The sequence below is a fragment of the Camellia sinensis genome, chromosome 15 (genome assembly GCF_055761805.1).
Source record: "Camellia sinensis isolate YWXY chromosome 15, ASM5576180v1, whole genome shotgun sequence".
In the NCBI taxonomy this organism is placed as follows: Eukaryota; Viridiplantae; Streptophyta; class Magnoliopsida; order Ericales; family Theaceae; genus Camellia; species Camellia sinensis.
The window spans coordinates 139,462,751-139,488,795 of NC_138975.1; the positions used below are offsets into that span (position 1 = coordinate 139,462,751).

The following is a 26,045-nucleotide window of genomic DNA, read 5'->3' on the forward strand; positions in this document are numbered from 1 at the left end:
ATGCCAAACTTGGCTAGTCTTTAGTTGATGTGATAAATTCATTATTTATGATTAATTGGTGCAACTATTTAGCGTACCTACGGGCCTACCCTTCTTATAAATCAAAGTGCTGAATTTCCAATAGAAACTTTTTATTTATGTGGAAAGCGACACTTGAAATGAACTTTGTTTTCTTCAATTCAACATGTATCACAATAATACCGGCACTTTTTAATCTTTGAGAACATTGATTCATATGGATTGTGAGGATGATAGATAATAATTGTTTGAGCAATTAATAGTCATACAACATTATTTTTCTATACAACTATGGTCAAGTTGTAACATGGGGAAATAATTTTGTTCTTTTTAAAATTATATGGGAAATATCATATAAATAAATAAATAAACAATAATGCTTGAGATCATTAAAAGTGGTGCTCTAAAAACACTACTAGTGATGTGACAGTGGACGGGGCCCACTGCTTGTGTCTTGTTTTTTTTTATTTTTATTTAAAGTGCTTGCCAACTCATTAATGGTGCTTTAAAGCACCACTTTTAGTGGGATGTATCATTACCCATAAATAAATTATTATAAATCAATGAAATCATGAAAATTGTGTTCTTGTGGCACACTTCCTACTTGCATCAGACACATGTCTCACCTTTACTCTTAGTTTTATTTTTCTCATTTCCTTTTATTCTAGAAAAAAAAATGACAATTCATTATACGAGATTCTCGTTAAAGTGAAATTTGGAGAGGATAATATGTATGCAATCCTACTCTAATATTCATTTGTTGAAAACTTGATGTATATTATTAGAACCATATATGCACTAACTTAATATTGCTAGAGGACAGTTTCAATAGCTTAATTAGATGAGACCATCAAAAAAGAATCCAAGTCAAAGCTTGAAACGCTGGAGGAAAAAAGAAAGGGAAAAAAAAAATTCAATACACCAATTTTAGCCTTTTGTAAAAAGAAAATAATATGTAAATAGAATTTTTAAAAATTTCATCTAGAATGTTGTGGCATTAGTTTTTTTTTTTTTAATATTATGAGTTCAATTGATGAGGTTTTTGTTTTTTGTTTTTTTTTTGGTATTATTTAGTGGTTGTTTGACATATGCTAAAATAACACATGTTATTTTAGCACATTATCTTATTTAGATTACAATAATCTTATTTAAATCGCATCACCTCTCTATCATATCATTTCAAACCTAATCTATATTTCATTTCCTTCTTTTTTTATTTTTTATTTTTTATTTTTTTTAAAAAAAAGTCAAAAAGTATACTAATTTAGCATTTCCCAAACAACGCCTTAGAAATGAGAACAAAAAAAATATATACAAAAAAATTATTTGTATGGGTCTGTTTGGGAAGATGGTTTGCGGCTAAAACAGTCATAAAAGACAAAATAGGTTATTTTAGCCACAACAAACAAAACATTACATCTAATCCATAATTATTACACTATTCTCTCATAAAAAAAAGTCAAAAAAACCAAAAATTCTTTCCAAATCAAATTTTTTAGCCCAAATTAAAAAAATCAAAAAATTAAAAAACTAACCCACTTTTCAAACCAACTCTATGTTAAAATTACAAGGTAGTGTCATCATGTGGTCAATTCAAAGTAATCTCGTTGGTTAAAATTACAAGGTGGTGTCATATGAAGTAAAGAAAATATAAACATCAATCAAAACATGTCAGACTGGAGGTGGATTGAGGGAAAAAAAAAAAAGACGAGGAAAAAAAAAAGAAGAAGGTAAAATATAGGGAAAAAAAAATCAAATCAATGGGAAATAGAGAAACCAATTATAAAAATATAAAAATATAATTGAGTTTAAAATTATGACCTTATTAGAGAGCAGATCTCACCTACACATCTGTACTTTTATAATTTTTACTTAATTTCTTTTGATATATATCTATCTATCTATATTATTATAAAGTGAACACATAATATGGTGTCCTGAAGCTTACTTTACTCTCCTCATGCCATGTGGCAGTCTTCTTTTTTATTTTTTTAAAAAAAAGTTAAACAAAGAGATGGACAAGGCTTGAACCCATGGGTTTAAGTATGAAGACTCATATCACTTAAGCTAAGTACACATTATAATATTAATTTCATTATTATTTTCTTTTATTCATCTTTATTTAATTTGCACACACATCGTGTGTGCCCAACCGCTAGCATATATATATATATATATATGCATGATGGTAATGACCTAAACTCAAAATACAATAAAGTACTACAATTAAAAAAAAAAAAAAAAACAATCATCGGATCAGACGAAAGATTGGCAATATTGCTCGCTCTCCTTCTTCAAAAACAATCAAGTCAAATGGATGACAAAATGTTATACGCTCAAATTTTCCCACTTAATCAAGAAGGAATCTCATCATCGGCCAAAAAATAAGACCATCATTCATAGATAATTTTTTTTTTATTTTTTATTGAAAAATGCTTGGGAGCACTAATTAGTGCTCCCACTAATTAGGTGGCAGTGGGTCCCGTCATTAATGATGTGATGTTTTGATCTTGGAGTTGTGTTTTTTTTTTTTTTACTTTTTTAATGCATTAGTGCTATTAGTAGTGATGTTTTTAGTGAGATGAATCATTGTTGTTTTTTATTTTGTGGTACAGATCATTACATCTGTCATTGTCCCATTCTTACCATTGGGTAATTGTTTGTGTACAAGTCCTAATCTCCTAACCAGTTCTCAAAGGACTATTTCTTTTTTAAAAAGAAAAAATTACATATCAGTGGGATTTGAAAAAAATATTTATAAAATAGTGATAAATATTATAAATATTAATATTAAAATTATAAGTTTCATTTACTTTTTTTTGTGAATAATTTTTTTATTTCCCTTGATAGGTAATTCTCCTTTTAAAACAATGCACACCATATGCAACCCTATACAAAATTATGTAAGTTATCATGAATTTACATAAGTGATCATATAAAAATGTATAAGTTGAACACAAACTTTTATAAGTTCATAAAAATTTATGTGATTACTTAAATTTGTGTTAAATTTATGTATTTTTATAAGACTATTTATGTAAATTCATAAAAATTTATATAATTTTGTGTAAAATTATATATGCGCACCCAAGATTTTTCAAAAAAGGATAATGCCAAAAGGAAGTCCTAAAAGCTAGTTCACCTTACTTGACTTAATTCAAAATTGATATATTTGTATCGAGTGGGAGTCAATTATAGCACCCTAGCTAAGTTTAGTGCTTGGTCCCCCTAAAAGGCTAAAGCCACGTTTGTTTGGCTATATTGGAGGGAGGAAATTACGATTACGCGGGAATTAAGTAAGAAGATTATTAATTTGATAGTATTAAATTAAACATGTAAGATGAAGAGTGTTTATTTATACACTACTGGATTAACAATACTATAGATAGTGTTAATATACAAAATTAACATTTTTAAAATTTTAGTATTTTTTAATATTATAATTATTATTTTTTTGTTCTTAAAAATATAATTTTTACTTAAAAATCATTTAAAAATTCACTAATCCCCTCACTCAATTTCTAATCCCAACCCTTCAAGGCCACGTTTGTTTGGCTAATTAGGTTGTATGAGATTGTTAGTGAGAGGATTGTTAGTAATAAGATTGTTAATGTAGGGATTGTTAGTGAATGAATTAAGTAAAAGTGTGTTTGTTTTGATGATAATGTGGGAGATAATTAATGATGGGATTCTTAAATTATTTTTATATAAAATAAATAAATAAATTATTTCTATATTAAAAAAATAAAACAAATAGGTGCACTTGGTTAAAAATAAATAAATAAATAAAAAATAAAACTTATATAAAATAGACTCAATTCCTTACTATTTTCCTAATATTACCAAAAATTCATCCAAACTAATCTCCCTACTGAGGGGGATTAGCTAGCCGGTTGGAGTATCAAGCCGTTCACCCAAACCATCACCAAACGTGCTATGGGTGGGACCCACAGCGTTGCTAGTCCAATCCGACCTTCTATGCCGCGAAACAAATGTGACCGATAGCTTTGTTAGTCCTACCACATAAAGAGATTACCAGTCTAAGGAGATAGTTAATCCCCTTATGTGTTCAACTAAACACTTTAGGTAGGTCCTATAGACTGTCTAATCTCCCTTCCTCAAAAGCCAAACAAACATGACCTAAAAAACAAGAAAGAGAAACAAAATCTCAGTGAATAGAGAATAAGCATTGAACATCTAAATGATGATAAGATGAGCAAAGAGAAGCTTTGCCTACGGAAAACATTATAACTTTGATAATTTTATTTCTCATGAATATTATTTTTAATTTTTTTTCACACAATTTTTTAAATAAAAATGTGATTTGTAATATTCTAAATACATATCAAGCAAGTATCTTAATTATTTTATGGAAGGTGAGTCAATATGGGCTTATTCATAAAAGAATTATATTGAATTAGACAATTCATTCTAATGTATTAATAAATAAATAAATTAGATAATCACTATATAAGAAAGTCTAACTAAGACATGCTCAATATCAACTACCACGATAAATAATTTCAAAATAAAGATAGGTTATTTGGTGATTTTGGAGCAATGTTCCACTCTATTTACCATGTGCATTTTTTTTATTGTCCCATAAAGCACAACATAAAAATGATGGACTTCACTGTTTAAATCAAATAAAAAATAAGTTAAGATACCATATATATCTGCCCTAGTAGTAGTAAATAACCCATAATAATGTACTTGAAATCTCCATCTTTTTTTTCTTTCTTTTAGTTGTTAATAAGAAAAAGAGGCAACACAATTGAGTCTATGTAGCATTTGAATCAACAATCTCGTATCATAAAGTGACGTTACACAAACACTAAGTTAAAGGTCTACTTTCTAAACAATGATCTTGTTGAGAATTGACCATGATTTTTCAATTGGAGTTGTGCTGAGTTAGTCTAATTTATTGAATATACTCGAATTCACTATTTAAAAACCGTTTAAACTCACCTAAATCATAATTAAATTTCATTTTTAGGCTGTCATATGGAGACCCACTTAAATTTGGTTTAATTGGGTTGAAAATGGGTTAGATTAAGCGGGTTGCAACGAGTTGTATAAAATAAATAAATCAATATTGAATTTCTATAATAATACAAGCAAAATTTACTAAAATTAGAAAATATATAAACACACACATATATATGTATAGAACCACTTACCCATAACATATGCATAAATTAATTTTACTTTAAGAATAAATAAAAAAAGAAAAAGAAAATCTCATGTAATATTACCATATTTTCACATTGAGTAAAGTAAATTACACGGACTTTCCCTGACAAATGTGATAAATACAATCGACCCCATTAGTTCACTAAATTTCGATATTCCATTAACTCAAAGATTTTCCAAACTTTCTCAACAAAACCTATATATAATCACACACTCACACACACTCATATGCTATCCATTACAAAATCTATTAGCTACTAATTAGTGCTTTCCAAACATGACTTAAGTAGCTGTTGAAAGGCTCAGCATGATGGAAGATCTTGAGGAGGAGGTAAAATGCACTGATTAGGACCCGACCCGCTTTTCACTATCATACCCATAGCCAAACCCCATGAAGTATGTTCCTCAAGGTGACAATGGATGAACCAAACACCTGGATTATCTGCCTTGAGTCGGATCGCGGCCCACCCGCCACTTGGAACCGCCACCGTGTTCCTCTCAGGTGGGTCCACAAGATTATAAAATGCCGGGTGATTGGCTGCGTCAAAATTCCCAAATCCTTTCCCAACAATAAAAAAGTTGTGACCATGAACATGGATAGGATGGTTCTCAAAATTAAGAAGATTTGTATCTTGCAACACTATTTCCAAATTTGTACCATAGTTCACCTCCAAAAGCCTTGTCCCAAATTCTGTATTCAAGTTTACAGTTAATGGGTCCACACCGGTGTAATTAAAGGTGTGTGGCGGTTTCTCAGGGAAATTATTGTAGTACGCGGTCGTAGAAAGGTTCTGGTAGTGGCATTGGAGGATTGACATTAGAGGGCGAACGAAAGATTGGTTGTTCATTGAAGCATAAAATTTTTTGCCCAAATAACCTTTACATGTTTGGTTAGCCGGGCAATCTTGAAGGTTCAAGCTTATAGTTATTATTGCTCTCTTGTCGATTATTTTGGGCACGTTACAAGGGTACACCGCGGATGCTAGGCTACGAAGATTATTTGAAAATTGTGTGGCAAAGGCCGTGTCTTCCATTTTAGGAAGGTTGTGGAGAGGGAAATTATTGGGGATTATTGGGTTAGTAATTTGTTTAGTTGTTGTGTCTCTGTATTTTAAAAAGGCGATTGTGGTCGAATTGTCGAAGGGAAATAGTGAAGTGAGATAAGGCCTTGCTGACATTACAAAAACGCCCGTTGAGTCAGGCACTTGATTCGCGGTGAGGAGAACATTGGTGGTTTGTCCCGGGGCGATCATTATGGCGGTGGTTGTGAATGGTTTTGTGTAAACTGCATCTATTTCAACCACGGTCAATGTATGGTTAGCGACAGCGAAGAAGAGCTCGTCATTGAGGGCTGCATTGATGATTCTTAGCATGTAGGTTTTGCCACGGTCGACTGTCTGGACAAAAGTATCTGCATTTTAAAGACGAAGATTTTTAAAAAAGTTGGTACGAAATCTGTTTATGTACAGCGTTTTTAATTTTAATTTTTAAAAATTTTACCTTTGTTAGAGCAAGGATAGAGGGGCCCTGGCAATCCATTAATGGTGTAAGCATCTGAAGAGTTTGGGCCACTACCATACATCATCATTTCATTTTCCACTGCATCTATATCTCCATTCCACCATTCACCTGTGTAATCACAACTCAAAACTTGTCAACAAACATTGTTTGATACATGATTGAGAGAGAAACAGAGAGCAAGAAGGGCACAAACTATTGCAGATTTTGAGCCCTAAGGTTGAAAACTTTGAAGGGGAATCACTATAGTCTTTTACATGGGCCCAAACCCCTTATTTTTATTTTCATTTTCCTTTTTGGACGTAGCACCATATATTCCACGAGTACAAATCTTATGTTTCATTCTCTCGAGTCCCTCAATTCTAAATCATTTCTCTATTACACAATTGGGCCACAGAAACCTAATTGTATAATAGAAAGAAATGTTAGACGTGAGAGAATGATACATGATTCTCGACTGTATTCAGTTTGTAATTAACAACTATTTCATTCACATAATTCTCTCTTTTTTGGTTTTTATTTTTTGGCCTTTTTGAATATTGCCCCAGTTCATGATATAAAGCATTTGTCTTTTTTTTTTTTTTGAAAGTTTAATAGTGATGAAGAAAATCCCCCACTACAATTCCTCTGTAAATCTTTCAGTGGTGCTAGAAATACAAAAGCAAACACAAATGTTTTACAATGAGTAGTTGTGAAATATCTGTATCTCATTCTGTATTTGGTCTCTGTGCACTTAGATTTATTGTAAATATTTTCTTAAATTCTTAATTCAAATAAAGTTGTAAGCCTTCATCTTCTGGTTTGGCCTAACAAATGAATTGAAAGACGAAGGAAATGAAGATTGGGAAATTACCAAAAATGATTGGAAAATCAGCTTGGATAGGTAGAGAGAATGGATAGGGCATGCGAGGGTAGATGATGAAGGCACCATAAACAGAAGCTCTTTGCCATGCATGATGGGCATGCCACCATAGGGTACCCCTCTGCCCAATCACTGTGAAGTTGTAGCTATAAGACTGCCCTCCTGTGATTGGGCACTGTGTTATGTATGCTGGACCATCTGCCCATCCTGTTCTTAGCTGCCTTATTCCATGCCTATCAATACAATTCGTTAGTCAATTATTATTATTATTATTATTTGAAAAAAATTCTATTTAGAGAAAGTATGGGCGAGGAGATAACAATTATTGGTATTAATGTGCCCTACAGAATTGCTTCAACCGCATCTGAAATTAAATATTTGTGTGGGATCTACTATAATGTATGCGAAATTCATGCATTGAAGTTATTGAAACAATTCCAAAAGCAATGAATGATTTTTTTTTTTTGGAGGGGGGGGAGAGAGAGAGACTTTGATGCTTTCTCATATTTTTTTACTTCATTTCAGAATTTATTTTTTATTTATTTAATTTTTTGTGTGTAGGTATGTATAAGCTTTAGAGCATGTAATCGCTGAAATGTAAGAAATCTACCTCATTCTAAAAGCCTCCATAATTCAACAATAGAATATAATTTTCTAGTAAATTTGACTATTATTTGTCCTGACTTTTTTATATTTTTGTCATGTATTAATATAATGAATTACAGGCAGGATCCATTATAACAATACCACAATGGCACAAATATAAAATTATATATATCTATCTAAAAAATAATAATTTATATATATAGTTTTTGATAATCACCATTTAAGTCCCACTATGGAAGTTGGGGGTATCGGAAACTTGGGCACTCTGGCTATGACTAGTTTTTTTTTTTTTTAGCCGCCACTATCAAAAAAATAAAATAAAATAAAATGAAAATGATTTGGTTGTTCTATCATCTTTTCCATTCAACTTAATATTATTGTTACATATAATTAAATAAAAAGTAAATAAATCTCTATTAAATGCAAATATAAAACAGTGAGATCTATATTAATAAATATACATCTTATCAAATTTTTTTTGCTCAGGACTAAAAAAGTGGATTGACAAAAATGTGTTTGTGTATAATATTTTTTCTTGTTGAAATAATATTTTTTCTTGATGATATGATAGGACTAAAAACCAATAATATTGCAAGTTTCTACTAAATATTGAGTTGGATTACCTTCAACTTTTGAATTCGTGTATTCGATATCTAAAAATAAATAATTTGACTGTTGAATCTATGTGAGGACTAGTTATGATATTGGCATCTAAACATTTATAGTGTGTTGATTTTTAAAAATATATAGTTGAAAGTTCTTCAAAATTGATCATAATAATTCAGAAGTGACATGATTGCTTGGACTATGGAGTTTGGACTCAAGGGCCAATCAAACCATTCTAAAAAATTTTTTATAAATTTTTCCAAATTCATCATGGACATAAAAGTTCAAAACATATCCTACATGTTTTAGCAATTTTGAATTTTTTTGATAAGTAGCAACTTTGAACTTTTTCTTGAATATTACAAATAGAAATTCAGACTGAAAATTTTTCTCCAATCACATTTACCTACCAAATTTGATAGGATTGGCAAGAGTTGTAATGGAATGGGCATAATTTGGATGGTAGAGTCACATGGATGCCCATTATTCTACTAGATAGTTTTCTTGTTTCCCCATCAGACTACGACAGAATACTATTCAAAAAAAAAAGAGAAAAAAAGACTACGACAGAATGCCGCGTGCTGGTCTATTATTGCAAGATCAAGGGAATATAATACAGAGTAATCAAGTTGTTTGAAATCAAGAATATTTTCGTTTATTCTTTTATATTTTTATTATTATTTTCATGACTTGGGACGAGCCTTGGAGTATTAATTCAGTGCAATTAAGATACATTATATAAGAAGTTATTTAAAATGATTTAAATAAGTATATTTTTTGTTTTTATAAAATGATATGCAGAAAAATAGAAACGTGATATGATTTAAAAAAAAATAAAAAGATAAAAAAATGTGCTAATATCCAACATGTCAAACAAGCTCTAGATATGGACAAGTCACATAAGAACACATTGGCATGTAAACTTAAGGTCTCATTTGTCAACTATATATTTTAGTTAAAAAGTCAAAAAGTCAGTATAAGTTATCACATCACTCTCCTTACTTTTTTACACGTCTTTTCATAAAAAATAAAAAAGTTATTAAAATAACATGTTCTCAAATGAGACCTTAGTGTTATACTTGGCATCGTTTAGGAACGTGCTATTTTAGTACCTTTTTGATTTTTTGGCTAAAATATGAGGTAAAAAAATTAGTATGTTTGTGATAACTTTTTAATTTTTTACAAAACGATATGCAAAAAGTAGAGAGAAAATGAAAATTTTGACTTTTTGATATAGATTGTTGGCTTTTTTATTTTTTTAGTGACTTTTTGACTAAAAAGTGATATTGCCAAACGAAGTTATCTCACACTTTCACTAAAATACACTTTTACTAAAATCCCATTTTAGTTCGTTCACTTTCAATTATAATAGGAAATCTTTTACACTTTAAGTCAAGTTAAAATATCACTTTTTCATCAATCTACCATTAACAAAGTGGAAAATGTTTGGTAGCTCAAATTTTTGTGGCTCAAATGGCTCAAATCTGTCAAAACGACGTCGTTTTACACTCAAAATCTGTCAAAACGACGTCGTTTTGACAGATTTGAGCCATTTGAGCCACAAAAATTTGAGCTACCTAGCATTGTCGTAACAAAGTTGAGGAATTTGTCTTTTAAAGCATACGGAACATTTTTTTTTCTCATCAGTATCATTACACTTTTATTAAAATTTTACTTTAATCCTTATACTTTTACCAAAATCTCATTTTAGTTCATTCACTTTCAATTTTCGTTAGCTTTATTAATAGTAGATAGACGGAAGTGTGAGATTGAAATTTGATTTAAAGTGTAAGGGATTAACTGTTACAATTGAAAATGAATGGACCAAAGTAAGATTTTAATAAAAGTGTAAGGGTATTGGCAAGTTGAAAAAAAAATCAAAAAATCAAAAAGTTACTCAAAAAGTTAAAAAGTTATCACTATTCACCAAAATTCAAAAATTACAGCTGCACAACTCTCAATCCTAATTTTTCCCTACACACTAATTTATACAATTTTTTAATACACATTTTTCCATAAAAAGTCAAAAAGTTAACCCAAACATCTATATTTTTTCTCTCAATTTTTTAGTCCAAAAAGATAAAAAGTACACTTATTTAGGACACCCCAAACAACCCAAGTATAATTTACCCAAAAACTAGTCATATGGATAGTGTCTTTTATACTAAAATGCATACTTATATTGTTTGTTTTTATGTTTTCACACAAATGTATTAGTTTGAGATCTTTTAACTTTATTAAAAAAAAAATTTGTGTAATTATGTCAAAATTATAAGATTTGCTATATTTTCTCTAAATCTCAAAATATAATTTATCATAAATAAATAAATAAATAATTGAAATCATTTGTCGGCATTTTTTAAAATTCTCTCTCTCACTCTATTAGCACTGTCATGTCATTATAATTAAAATCTAATGCAATTTTCTATTTCAAAAATTATTAATATATTTTCACATTTAACAAAAGAGCTAGATAATATGACAGCACTCATATGCCAATTTAATTATAGGAGAGAGCATGCCATAATTTTTTAAAAGACAAAATGAGTGCATGACCATGTGATGTGTCCTCGGAGGAGCAAACGAACGCTCTAAAATTCTTGATACCAGATCATTTTTTTTTTTTTTTCTTTTTGGAAAATTATATTGATAGAGTTATATTTTGGCTCTAATATTAATTTAATTCTTATAATTTCAATTGATTTAATTGTGACTTTTAATTTTTTATTTTATCCCAATTTGGTTTAATTGTTTATAATCATTAGTATTTTTTTTATAAAAAATGTGCACACGAGCGTCATGCGTTATACCTTTAGGGGAAAAAAATCTAAACTCGATCAATTCAGTGAGTTAAACTCAACAAACTCAGTGATTATTTTGGTCAAAAACCTTAACAGCGTTATCAATTAGACTAAATTGACATAAAATCTAAATAAATATATGATCAAATTTGAGTAAGTTAAAAGTGTAAGGACTAATTGTACAAGCAATAGAATATGGGGACTATAAGTATAATTTTCCTTTTTTGTTTTCTAAGGTAGAAAGAGAGGATAGAGGAACCTAAGCAAAAACAAGAAGAATAGGAAGAAGCAAACATGCATGACTTTGTAAAAGGAAAAAAGAAACACACCAATGGATAGTTGTGTTCCTGGCAGCAAGGTTGGTAACCTTAACCACAACATTATCACCTTCATGGACAGCAATGGTTGGCCCTGGATACTTCCCATTCACTGTTAGAAGTGGCTTTCTATGGCACAACCTGCTCACTTCTGTCCACTCTAGCTGGGGAAAAAAAATAAGAAAAAGAAAAATCACAACCATATTTTTAACAGCAAACAGACTTCAATTCACTCTATATCATTTTTATAATTACATGTATATATGTGTGTGTGTGTGTGTGTGTGTGTGTGTGAGAGAGAGAGAGAGAGAGAGAGAGAGAGAGAGAGAGAGAGAGAGAGAGAGTTCCATTAATGCATGTGTATGTATGAGAGTGATGAGAGAAAGAAATTATTAGCTTACATTGAATTGAAAACTCCTGGTGATTTGTGAAGCATAAGAAGATTGAATCCCAACAAGTATTGACAATCCTACTATTAGCAACCCATAGAAACTCCCCATATTCACCACAAGGTCTTGAAATGTCTTAGAGCTAAACTTGTCAATATGTTCTACCAACCTATGTCACACGCTACCACCTCTATATATAGGACAAGTTTTGATTTACCACTAACTTTATTCAAATATAATAATCTAAATATTTAAACCATTAAAAAATTGAGTAACTACATTAGATATGTATATGTTTAACACATCCCTCGCGTAATGAAGTCAGATATTACTTTATCATTAGACCAAATACGTTCAATTATTATATTTATCAAATATTCAATGAGATTCAAATATATCAATTATTGTCTTTTTTGATACCTTTTTCAACTGTGAATCACAAATTCATAATGTATAAAATTGTAACACAACATTAAAATCTAAAATTGAAAATCAATAATCAATATTGTTATGTCAATTTGAATTTGAAATTGTCCCTTAATTATTTTTAAATTAGATTATGAAAATAGACTTCTCCATTTTTTTTTATGCAAGGGACAGGACCTGGATTCCCTAAATACATGCAAATATTATATTTATCAAGTATACAGCGAGATTCAAATACAAAATTTATTATCAATTCTGATAAGTGGCGGCTCAAGGGGTAAGGAATTTAGGTGCTCACCTAGGGTCTCAAGTAGAAAAGGGCCTCACTTTTTTATTTTATTTTATATTTATTACTATATAATGTATATATTCATAAAAAGAACTTAAATATGAAATTTCTCTGCAAATAAATAAAAAATAATTAAATCTTAAATTATCAAAAAAGAATGGAGTCTTACTCTATCTGTAATCTTAGATACTCAGCCAAATCAGAAAGAGGACTAAACAATATTTCTCATTAGATACAAAAAGCGTATATCATCATTACTTTTACATTAAAAAATTCTCTTTATCAAAATTATTTTAATTGGGAAAGCTGGGAATATTGTTATAAATTTTTTATAATTGTGAAAGTTAAGAATATTGTTATGAATTTTAAATAAAAATTACCGTAAAATTTTTTTTAAAGATTCGAATTAAAATCTCAAAAATGATTTGGACCCCCACATGGGAGGCACTCCCACGATCTTCTCTAGCTGTAATTGGCCAATTGTTTTTTTTTTTTTTTTTTTCAATCACCAACCCTCACGTGTGTGTGAGGATAGCGATTGGAGGGGACTTAATCACTTCTCTTAAAATTTTCACATTGAGTGTAAAATAAGATTAAACCCCTCTGACTTTAATATTATGCATGTTTATTCATTATTGACGTCGTAGATTTTAAAAAAAAATTCTTTCGTTTGTCATAGATGAGACAGCATTGTTGTGAGAGAAAGGTTGGTAGAGAGCCAACGAACGTGTAAAGTTGAGATTTAAAAAGAAATTAAAATTAGGGTGGACTTTGTTTGAAAGCTTGACTATGATATATATATATATATATATATCGGTTACAATTTGGAAAAAAAAAAAGAATGTTAAAAAGCAGTCTTTAGAACTGTTAAGTTAGTGTTGAAAAGTATATAATAGTATTTGAGATACATAAAAATAATAGAATAAATTATAAATACACCTTTTAAAATTTATTTAAAATATGAATTATTCTTATGATTCAAAAAAATATAAATGTTAGAATTTTTTATTTAACAAAATTAATTAAAAAGGTAAATTTTCTAATCGTTTACATATACAATAATAAAATTATCTAAATTATTAATTGAAATAAAATTTTGATATTATTAAAAATTATTAATTAACTTGATAATTTATTAACAAAAAAACTTATTTATTATGAAATCAAAAACTTTAGAGACCGTAATGTAATTTTTAGAATTATCAAAGATTTTACCATTTTTGTAATTTATCAAAGATTTTATTAAAATTATAAATATTTTACCATTTTGTGTTTTCTTTATAGTCGGACCCATAAGCAAAAGTCACTCTCAAAAAACAAGAAAAGGGACATGGGCTTTAAATGCAGCCAAAATGCATAATTAAATTCAGACTTTAGTTTATTAATTAGATCTCAAAATCTGTCATTGTCATATCAACTATGGGGGTGTTTTGGGGAGTCCTGATTCTCTAGTGCATCTCTCTATTTGGCTCCTTATTTGGTGGGTTGTTAGAATATTTTTTTGGTTTAATTTTAATAATTTAAATTATTCATAATTTAAAATTTGTTGAGTATATTATATCTATAAAAAATCAAGTCGAACAGATATCAAAAATCACGTATTCGGATCATTGAACTAAATTTTTTTTTAAAAATAAAATTGTTTATTAATTTTTTTAATAAACAATTTTTAGTTTGATGATTCAAACACGTGATTTTCGATATCCGATCAATTTGATTTTTTATAGATATAATATATTCGATAAATTTTAAAATGTGAATGATTCGCATCATTAAAATTGAACTTAAAAGTAGATCCAATAGCCTATCAAGTTAGCAATCAAGTAGAGAGATCCAATAAAAAGATCGTTGCTAGTGTTTTCAAAAGATTGTCAAAAATTAAGTTTTTTAATTTTTTTAATTTTATTATATAGGAAGTGATATGATTTAAAATTAATTAAAAAATCAACTGTTAACTTTTTTTTTTGATAGGTTCCCAAATCGTCTCTGTATGTTATAATTTGGACTAGTGGTAGAGGATTTTTTTTTTCGTACAAGACTAGTCGTAGAGATTGACATGTAAAAATCGGTGGGTGGGTGGGTGAGCGTTCAATCAAGGGCAACTTGGACCGAATGGTGAGAGAGAGAATCTTTTGGCGTCCGTGGGGGTTATTTGTGAAAATAAAAATATTTGGTAGTTTAAAATTTTGTGATTTAAATGATTTAAATTTGTTAAAATGACGTTATTTTATATTTAAAATTTGTCAAAACGACGTCGTTTTGAGTGATTTGAGCCATTTGAGCCATAAAATTTGAATTACCTAGTATTGTTGTTATGAAAATAGTTTATAAATTTTAAATAAATTATTAAATTTTTTATATGGCATGAAATCTATATAAATCACATATTTTTGAGTTTTATATTTATGTGAGAGATTTAATAAAAAATTAATAATTTATTTAGAATCTCTGAGCATAACCCGCTTATTTTATTCACAGAAATGATATTGTCCTCTTTTCTTTTTTAATTTTTACAACCCTAATAGGGATATATCAGTCAAAGATCAAAAGAAAAAAAAAAAACCACAAAAAAGCGACCAATCACAATACATTAGGATGGATGGGAGTTCCAAAAAAAGTCCCAACCTTTTTCCTTCCATGTAGCTTCCTCACATCCAACTTTGTGATCTGTGCGTGGGTTACCTATCTCCATTATTGTTACAATTCAAAAGCAGAGAGAGAAAGTTGTCCATTTTGTTTGGTTGAATTTAAAATTAAAAGAAAGAATTTGTTATTTTTTAAGAGAAAAGGTAGAAATTCAAAAAAATTGTCCAAAAATGTATCCTAAAATGTGATTTGTAGTTCAGTTTTAATTTTTGTATGGTGGAACCTACAATTATAATGAATCTCCATCCCACATTACTTTTTCTGAGTATTTTTCTATGTATAATGTATCTAGTATTGTTGTTTTTTAAAAAATACTAAAAACTAGTTTCGTAAAATAAATTATGTGAGTATTTTTCAACTTGGACCGAATGGAGAGAGAGAATTTTTGGCGTCCGTGGTGGTTATTTATGAAAAAAGTTATTGATTTTAAATAAATTATTAAATTTTTTTATATGGGATGGAATCCATATAAATCACATGTTTTTGAGTTTTATATTTATGTAAGAGATTTGATAAAAAATTTAATAATTTATTTAGAATCTATAGCTTAACTCGGTTACTTATTTCATTCACAGAAATGATATAGACTCTTTTTTTTTTTTTTTTAATTTTTACAACCCTAATAGACATATATCAGTCAAAAAAAAAAAAAAAAAAAAAAATCCACAAAAAAGTGACCAATCACAATCCATTAGGATGGATGGGAGTTCCAAAAAAAGTCCCAACCTTTTTCCTTCCATGTAGCTTCCTCACGAATTGGGATCCTCCCCTTGAGTCCCCTCCTTAATTCCCTCCTTGCAGGGGCCTTCGGGTCCACTTTGAGGCCCAGTTTTGATAATCCGAACCATTAATACTTTTAGATTTATTCAGTATATCATACCTGTAAAAAATCAAATTGATCGAATATCATAAAGTATGTGTTCGGAAAATTGTTTATTAAAAACTAGTTTGTAGTCCCAATTTTCTGAACGCATACTTTCTGATATCCGATCAACTTGATTTTTTACAGGTATAATATACTGAATAAATCTAAAAATATGAACGGTTCGGATTATCAAAACTGGACCTCAAAGTAGACCCGAAGGCTCCTACAAGGAGGGAATTAAGGAGGGAGCTCAAGGAGGGGATCTGGACTCCTTCCTCACATCCAACTTTATGTGATTTGTGTGTGGGTTACCTACCTCCATTATTGTTACAGTTCAAAAGCAGAGAGAGAAAGTTGTCCATTTTGTTTGGTTGAATTCAAAATAAAAAGAAAGAATTTGCTATTTTTTAAGAGAAAAGATAGAAATTCAAAAAAATTGTCCAAAAATGTATCCTAAAATGTAAATGTGATTTGTAGTTCAGTTTTAATTTTTGTATAGTGGAACCTACAATTATAATGAATCTCCATCCCACATTACTTTTTCTGAGTATTTTTCTATGTATAATGTATCTAGTATTGCTGCTTTTTAAAAAATAGTAAAAACTGGTTTGGTAAAATAAAAGAAAAATACTCACAATTTTCAAAAAAAAAAAAATTTGGAGGGGGTTTTGAAAATTTAAAATATTATTTTGACAATTATTTTCGTCAAATTAATTTTTTTTCTTTTTGAGGAAAAAAAGAAATAAATTATAAAAACTCAACCAAATATGATAATGAAGATCGAAAAAGTAGATTAAAAAATAGAGAGAAAATAAAACATGTGTTTAAAATTTAAAGGATAAATTATAGTGATCTTTCTTGAGATTTAAAAAAAATACAACAAGTCTCACAAGTTTTGTATAAATATAATAGGCTTTCTAAAGTTTTAACACTTGACCAATTTTTCAACAAAAATTCCTTAATCATATGAATAAAAAAAATATTATTATCTCTTTTATATTGAAATATATATATTTTACCCTATACATCTTTGTGTTCTTATACCATTTGTATTAGTTTTAATCTCTTTAACCCTACTAAAAGGAAGGCAAGTATAATTATGTAAAAAATGTAGACCTTGCCATATTTTTTTCAAACCTCAAGGGAGGACAATGTAATTTATACAAATTTAAATTTAGTATGATATGTAAAACCTAGAATAAGTTTGATTTACACGCTTTATATTTTTATTACTTTCTAAGCTATTATGCAACTATATCCATCCAGTTTTATTACAAATACAAAAATTAATCACAAAACTAAATATAGAGCAAACATGAATGGACAAATTTTATCAATTTTGATAACCAAGTCACTTTTAAAAAAAATTTATTTGTTATATATTTTGTGCCTAACTTCTGTGTTTGTAAACTAATTCGTATCCCTCACCAACTAAAGTGGTATTGACTTATTTTTCCTACGAAGGAAAATATAATAAATGTGAGCATGTCAGTAAGGATTGAAAAATCTTTACAGATTAAATTCAAGGCAATTATCAAGCGATTGCATTGACGGTTCTTTTGCCTCAACAAAGAGGACTTTAAAATTGCCAAGTGTAGAGAAAAGAAAAATTAAAAGAAGAATGAGGGAGACAAAGAAAGATGATTGAGTGAACAATCAAAGTAATAATTACTTACATCTACTCCTATGCTTTGAAAATGAAGTGCATAAGATGCTTCGAAAAGAAAGTGCTAAAAATAAATGTTTCAAAATATAAATTTAGGTTAAACTACTCCTAAGATAAGGAAAATAACAAGAAATGTTGAAATCAATTGTATTTGATTTGAATTCTGGATTCCGTACAATGTAGCCATGAATGGCTATTTATAGGCAAACATTTGTAGGGAAAAAAACTACCTAAAACTACCCACTCTTCCATCTCCATTTTATATTCCATAATCTTCCATAACTTCCTTTAATCTCCACTTCATACTCCATGTTTTCCACTTTGTTCTCCATTATCTTTTAACATTTCATATCATAACCTCCAAATGAGTAGGAGGATGTCACATGTCCTACAATTATATAAATAATATATAATAATAAAATACAGATTTATGGTGCCAATATTACCCCCCGCGGCCCTTAAAAATGATGTTTACTTGAATTTTTTAAGAACCAAACCAAGAACATGACTAATCTAAACAACAAAGTGCTTCGAATAATATCAACAAAATGCTTTGAATGATATAATAGCACCAGTAAAATACTTCGAATGATATAATAGTACCAATAAAGTGTTTCGAATGAGTATGAAATTATGACTAGATGTCTCGAATTATATATATATGCCTTGAAGGGATATTATTTATTTACTTCAAATCGGCATCAATGCGTTGAAGGAAATTAAACAATCTTATTTTACTTGTATTTCAAACACTTAGAAAACTTGGAACCTTTGAAGTAGGTTGATGTTGCTTGCACTTAGAATCATTCAGAACCTCATATTTTCAAGAAAAAGCTAATGATTCACTTTAACAAGCTGTTACACATGCTATATAACCAGCTTCGAAGGTGGTATAGAGAGGACCAAAACCATCTTTCGAAGGTCGAAGGTGCCAACAAAGGACAAATTACATCCTTGAAAATACTCGGCAAAGCTTCGAAGGTTCACAACCACCAATATTGTTTCTTCGAAGCTGTTGTTAATGCAAGATAGAGTGCTTTGAAGCTTACAAAATTATGGCAAAAGGGCTTTCGAAGCAACTTTTGGCCAACATTGTGGTTATTCAAATTTTTTATATTCTAGTTCACACATAATTAATGAAAATATAAATTTTATGCTTTGAACCAATTATTAATTCTCCGAAGACACCAAAATCATTGTTCTTCGAACCAACTTTTGTAAAATACTAGTTACATTTTCATGTAATAAATGGCTATAAAAATGGTTATTAGTAAAGCCACTAATTATCATGCCAAAAATAGGGATTATTCGACAATTAATTAATTGTCATTTTACATATATTTGAAGGGATGTACACATTTCAAAAGTTTTCTCGTCCCATATTACATTTCGAAGGTGTTTATTGATGACAAAACCGCCATTTGAAAGTCACATATGTTACTAAATGATCAAAGTCGTCCTTCGAAAGTGCTAACAACATCTCTGCAAACCAAATCCAAATAGTTGGATTACTATGAAATTAGTTTGGCATTTTAACTAGCCATTAATGGCTATAAAATGATATTTAAATGAATAACATGCTTCAAAGTGTCTTGGGACATGCTTCGATTTAACCACAAAACCAAATGGTGATGGTTTTATGGATCGACTAATAACTATATTTTTGGCCCAATATATTGCAATAACGAAATATTATTTACTAGCCATTCCATCAAAGTCAACGTTTGATATGATCCACAAATCCAAAATAGATTTCGAACAACCAAAGTCATGGTATAACGTGACCATAAAAATTCATACATTTTGACACTTTGAAAAATGTCAAAAATTTTGAATTCATGAACAGCGGCTTGTCTATTATTCTTGACTATTCTTAACCATGTTTGTTTTAAAAACATGACTTTCGCCGAATTGATTTTCATAATTATTTGGCAAAGTGAGTTGTTTTTCCATGTTAGCCGTTAATGGCTTATGAAAATCATCTATAGATATGTGATTTTTATGACTTGACTCTCTAAAAATTGGTTTTTGGACCTCCCGAGTCATGCATGGAACATCATTCTTAACCAAATTTGGCTTAAGAACATGCTCTTCCATTATGTTAATTTCATAATTTGACTCTTTAAAAACGGGCTCTTGAACCCCCCGAGCCATTGATGAAATCAATTCTTTGCTTTTGTTATTTTTAACCATGGAAAAATTCTGAAAAAAATTCACGAATTCCGGCCATTAAAACCTCAGTTAAAGACTTGGTAGTGAGAGTTGATAACTTATCATCCAATTGGCGAATTTCCATATTAAGTTCATGAATTTCTCCAATTAAATGGTGTCTTTTTTCTTCCACCAAATAATATTGTAAGGGATGAAAGTTTATTTCATCAAGAAAATGGATCTCTTTTTGAAGATCCAAAATTTTTTGTTTATGCCAATAGATTTTATCTAGGCTATTTAAAATGGACAAATTCAATTCATTTTTCATTTCTTACACTTGACATCCCACCGGGCGTACCAAAAATTGTTGGCTTATTTTTCCTACCAAGAAAAATATCATAAATGCAAGCATGCCAGCAAGGATTGAAAAATCCTTATATATTAAATTCAAGTCAATTATTAAGCGATTGCGTTGACAGTTTTTTGCCTCAACAAAGAGGACTTTAAAATTGCCAAGTGTAGAGAAAATAAAATTTAAAAGAAGAATGAGGGAGACGAAGAAAGATGATTAAGTGAACAATCAAAGTAATAATTATTTACCTCTACTCCTATGCTTTGAAAAGGAAGTGCATAAGATGCTTCGAAAAGAAAGTACTGAAAATAAATATTTCAAAATATAAATCTATATTAAACTACTCCTAAGATAAGGAAAATGACAAGAAATATTGAAATCAATTATCTTTGATTTGAATTCGGGATCCCTTACAATGTAACAATGAATGACTATTTATAGGCAAATATTTGTAGAAAAAAACTACCTAAAACTACCCACTCTTTCATCTCCTTCATTTTATATTCCATGATCTTCCATAACTTTCTTTAACCTCCACTTCATGGTCTATGTTCTCCACTTTGTTCTTCATTATCTTTTCACATTTTATAATTTCTCATAACCTCTAAATAAGTAGGAAGATGCCACATGTCCTGCAATTATATAAATAATAAATAATAAATAATAATAAAATACAGATTTATGGTGGCAATAGGGACTAATATGAAATAATAATAATAATAATAATAATAATAAAATAGTGCCCTACAAATGTGGCCAACTTGACTTCCTATTGGATTCTAATATTTTTAATCTAAGTACATGAATTTCAGGAGTATTAGAAACCCATGAGGAAAAATCCAGAGCAGATAATATCATATATATATATATATATATATATTATTAAAAATAATATTTTTTTTATGTTTAGGTGACATATTATAGAGCTTATTTTTTTTAAGAGAGTCACGTCAGCATATATTTGTCTAATCACATATAGAGTTTTATATAAATTCAAACATAATTTAAATTATATTAACTTTACTTATTTTATATGGACTCTATTTGACAAATATTTATTTTTTATATATTTTTCATGGCAAATTGAGATAATCTACAAATCTAATATCAATTTTACGTTTCATGTTTTTCTTCTTAATTTTTTCAAGGGTATTAGGTTTTTTTTAATGCTAAATTGTACTCTCTTTTTTCTCTTGTTATTGTTTTGCGTCTTATTCTATATCCAGTATCAATTCTATATTATTCTATGTTATGAATTTGTCGTTTAAATTTTATAGTGATTATATATATATATATATATATATAAAATTATACTTCATTTCTTACATTATTTAATATAATCACAATTCACATGAGAAAAAAGCTGTACAACAATGATACTCTTGAGAAACCTTTTAAATTTGGATTTATTGCTTGAGTTACTTTTTCAATTGTTGAAGAGTAAGTTTTTTTTATTTTTTTGACATCATATTACAGATGATTAATCACTTCACACATTGGTATATATCTATCGTTTGGGTGTTTTCATTATTTTATTTTATTTTTTGGATTTAGATGTTGTTATGTGATTCTTTCTTAGTTAGTGGTTGAATTTTTTTTATATAGTTGATATTTTAATTTAATTAAGAATGTTTATTTTACATACTTATAATTTAATATATATATATATATATCGTATAAAATCATTATATGATAATCCAACTACAACATATTTATATTTAATTTTTTAAATAAATTTTATATAATTTCTATTTCTACATTTTTTTTCCAAATGAATATAAAATAAAATAAAATAGTTAGTGAGAGGGAAAAATATGGTCGGGATTGGGCCATGGTAATACCAGGCAAATTGTGGGCCGAACACATTTGGGCCGTGGTATCCCTGGTCCACCCAGAAGTGATTTTTGCTCAGCAAGGGCAAGGACAAGGACATGTGGAACCGAGCTACTTCACCTTGTCGGCACGGAGGCCGGACAAGTAAGGGTTCCATGGTTTATGCGTTGCGCAGTTGGAAAGCACGCATCCATAGCTCGGCGTGAAGGCTCATGCCTGAAGCTCGGCAGGAAGGACTTTGGTTGACTGGTATGACTGATCTCAAGCTTGGCTTCGCCGGAATGCAGTCAAGCATGGCTGGAAAGGAGCTCGGTTGTTGAGGGCACCTGGGCATGAATCGCAGCATGGCCGTTGACAGCCGAGATGCTACAGCCCGGCTGCCGAGCTCCCAATACAGTGGGCTGGCAGTCGGGTTAGGTAATGTTCAGCAAGATTTGTGCTGACAGATGGGATAGCAGCACCACATGTCGAGAAACGAATGTGAATAGATTTGGGGCGCAGAAGGTATATAAGCAAGTCTGCGCTCCCCATGCTGGGATAGATGAACATTTGGTAAGAGAAACACCAACACCCTCATCTTTCTCCTTCTCTATCCCCGTGTGTGTCTAACTTGATCGTCGGAGGGGTTTTCCGGCCACACACCGCCGGGTAGCTCACCGCCGTTGTGCTCACAGGTGATCGGACAGAAACGGAGCTTGGAAGAAAGGAATACGGGCTTGCCCGAATATTTGCTCCTCGTACAATTGGCACCGTCGGTGAGAATTCTTGACAGACAAAACCTTGCCTTCTAGGCTCATCTGATCGCCGCCCATGGCGAACAACGACGAGATTCCGTTGTCTGCCATCGACGGAGTCACCCCGGAGTCAGGCAGACGGAGAGAAGGGCATCCCACCATCGTTCCTCCGATGGCAGACCTGGAGACTTCTCCAAGAGGACATTCAAGAGATACGCGGGATAAGCGCGGAAGAAGTTATGGTCATTCACGAGGTCCAGACGGTCATCGGCAGCGGAGAGAATCACATGCCAGACGTCTGGAACACAAGTTAAAGGACCAGGACGCCGTCATCCGGTGAATGGCGGCGGAGATGGAGGAGCTAAAGCGGCATGTTAAAAGGAAGGGTGTAGCTGGAGTGGGAGACTACAGTGAGCGCACCCAATCCCGCCGTTCAGGCAGTCAGAGTCAGCGACACACGGCGTCCATTTCCATCACCAGAAGTTACAAGGTTGGAGATTCCGACCAGCACGAAGAGAAGTCCAGCGCGCAAGACAGCACCTATCGACCCTCACGTCCGGCGACGACGTCGAGGTATTCTTATTCCGCTCGTTCAGAGGATTTGCGGGCAGTCTTAAAGGAACGAGCTCGCCGGCGGGAAGCTCAGAGGGTGCCGGCGTTCCAGCGGCTATCCTATGGGGTTCACGCCAGCGAGGAGGTCGGAATGCCTCTACCCCGCTAAGCAGCGCCACTCCTTTTAGACACAAACTTGGCGAGGCTTAGCGCCACTCCTTTCTCCCTGGAGATAGAAACAATACCGCTTCTAGCAGGGTTCCACGAGCCAAAGTTCATGCACTATGACGGAAAAATCGATCCTTATATGCATGTAAGCCACTTCTGACAGGTCATGGCCGGACACAGGCGAAATGACGCCCTTATGTGCCTAATCTTCCCGTCAAGCTTGGGCGAGCTGGGCTTAAAATGGTTCGAGAGGTTGCTGGAGGGAAGCATAGAAAGGTGGCATCAGTTAGCCGAAGCCTTTGTGATGCACTTCAAAACGAACACCAAAACACCAAAGGAAGTTGATCCACCTACTGAGTGTCAAGATGGAACCGAGCGACACATTGAAGACCTACAACTCTAGATATTGGGAGACCTTCAACGAGATCTTAGATTGCCCGGTCAACCTTGCAATCACACAATACAAGCGTGGTCTCCCGGTCAGACATAGACTGCGGGACTCGCTTACCATGCACCAGCCAATATCCATGGGCCAGCTAATGCAGCGCATCAATGACCACATCCGTGTCGAGGATGATGCGTCGGCATCTAGCGTGAAAACAACTCTGGTAGTAGCGGACAAGAGGTCAGCTGGCAAAGTGCACGCGGTCGAGTAGGAGTCCGGCCAATCCAGCGACCGCGCTGAGGAATCGGACCGTGGCACTAATCGCAAAAATCGGGGTAGGGGACGTCGGAATGACCGGGATGACTACCCCCGGGATGATGTAGCCGATGCAAACAGAAGGTTGAAAGCAAGGACAGGCATCACCACGGTCTTTAAGATTCCAATCTATCGCATACTTAGTGAAATCCGTGACGAGGAGTATGTTCGGTTTCCTGCTAAGTTAGGCGACGGACAGAAGGGCTTCAATCCGAGGTACCGTTGCACGTTTCACCGAGAGCGAGGCCACCGGACAGAGGACTGTTTGCCTTTGAGACAACACTTGGAAGAGCTAGTCGCAGCCAGACACTTGGACCTTTACATTGATGGGGGCATGAAAGCCAATCAAGCTCCGGTTGACCCACGGGGACCGGATGACCGACATGCGCCTCCACAAAGGGTTGTTAATGTCATCCACGGCATAGTGGAACCGGCGCGTGTATGCGAGCTCCGAGGTATGATCAAGAAGGCAGAACACATGAGGGAAGTTTTGTCGTTTCAGCTTGCGATCAAGAGGGGGAAGACCGAAGAGAAAGATGTGATCAAATTCTCCTCAAGAGATCTGGAGCGCATTCAGACGCCGCACAACGATGCCCTAGTGGTTACACTCCGCGTCAAAGAATTTGATGTCAAACGGATCTTGATCGATCAGGGAAGCTCGGTCGAGATCATGTACTACGACGCTTTCAAATAGCTCAAGCTCCGGGATACAGATTTGGCCCCGGCAACTTCGCCACTCGTTGGTTTCAACTCACAACCGGAGTGGCCTTTGGGAAAGATTATCCTACTAGTCAAAGCGGGATCCGTGGTCAAACAGGTGGAGTTCTGGGTGTTACAGGTGCCATCCACTTATAATTTGATCCTTGGAAGAGGATGGCTTCACGCTATGCAAGCTGTAGCGTCAACCTACCACCAGGTGGTGAGATTTCCCTCGGTTATGGGGGCAATCGAGGAGGTTTGAGGCAATCAAGTCATGTCGAAGCAATGCTTCGTGGCGGTCAACAGGAGCCGAGCTGCCAAAGGATTCGTTTAGATGATTGAGGGACCGGAAGACCGGGGAGTCCTTGACGATGTGGGCACCAAGGCTGAGGACAAAGTTGTCGAGGAATTGGTGGAAGTGGGCATTGATACAGAGCATCCGGACAAGTTCTTCTTGCTCGGCTCAAGCCTTACAGCCCAAGAAAGGACCGACATGGTTGAATTTTTGATGACCAATATCGAAGTCTTCACATGGTCACCTTACGACATGCCCGGTCTCGATCTGAGTTTTATATGCCATCATCTCAATGTCTTCCCCGGAGCAAAGCCGGTCATTCAGCGCACAAGGAGATCGGCGCTGCATCACGCCGAGGT

The 26,045-nt window shown here is 32.1% G+C and overlaps 1 protein-coding gene across 1 annotated transcript; it reads right to left on the reverse strand.

Annotated features, from left to right (window-relative positions):
• Window positions 1-5,234: 5,234 nt before the first annotated feature.
• LOC114268887 (laccase-1) lies at window positions 5,235-12,482 on the reverse strand. The gene is made up of 5 exons (XM_028210119.2): window positions 12,323-12,482; window positions 11,934-12,085; window positions 7,583-7,824; window positions 6,712-6,840; window positions 5,235-6,622 (listed from the first exon to the last, which is right to left on the reverse strand). Exons 1-5 carry the CDS (start codon window positions 12,419-12,421, stop codon window positions 5,514-5,516), a joined length of 1,731 nt encoding a protein of 576 aa, XP_028065920.2. The 5' UTR covers window positions 12,422-12,482; the 3' UTR covers window positions 5,235-5,513.
• Between the last annotated feature and the right edge of the window lie 13,563 nt (window positions 12,483-26,045).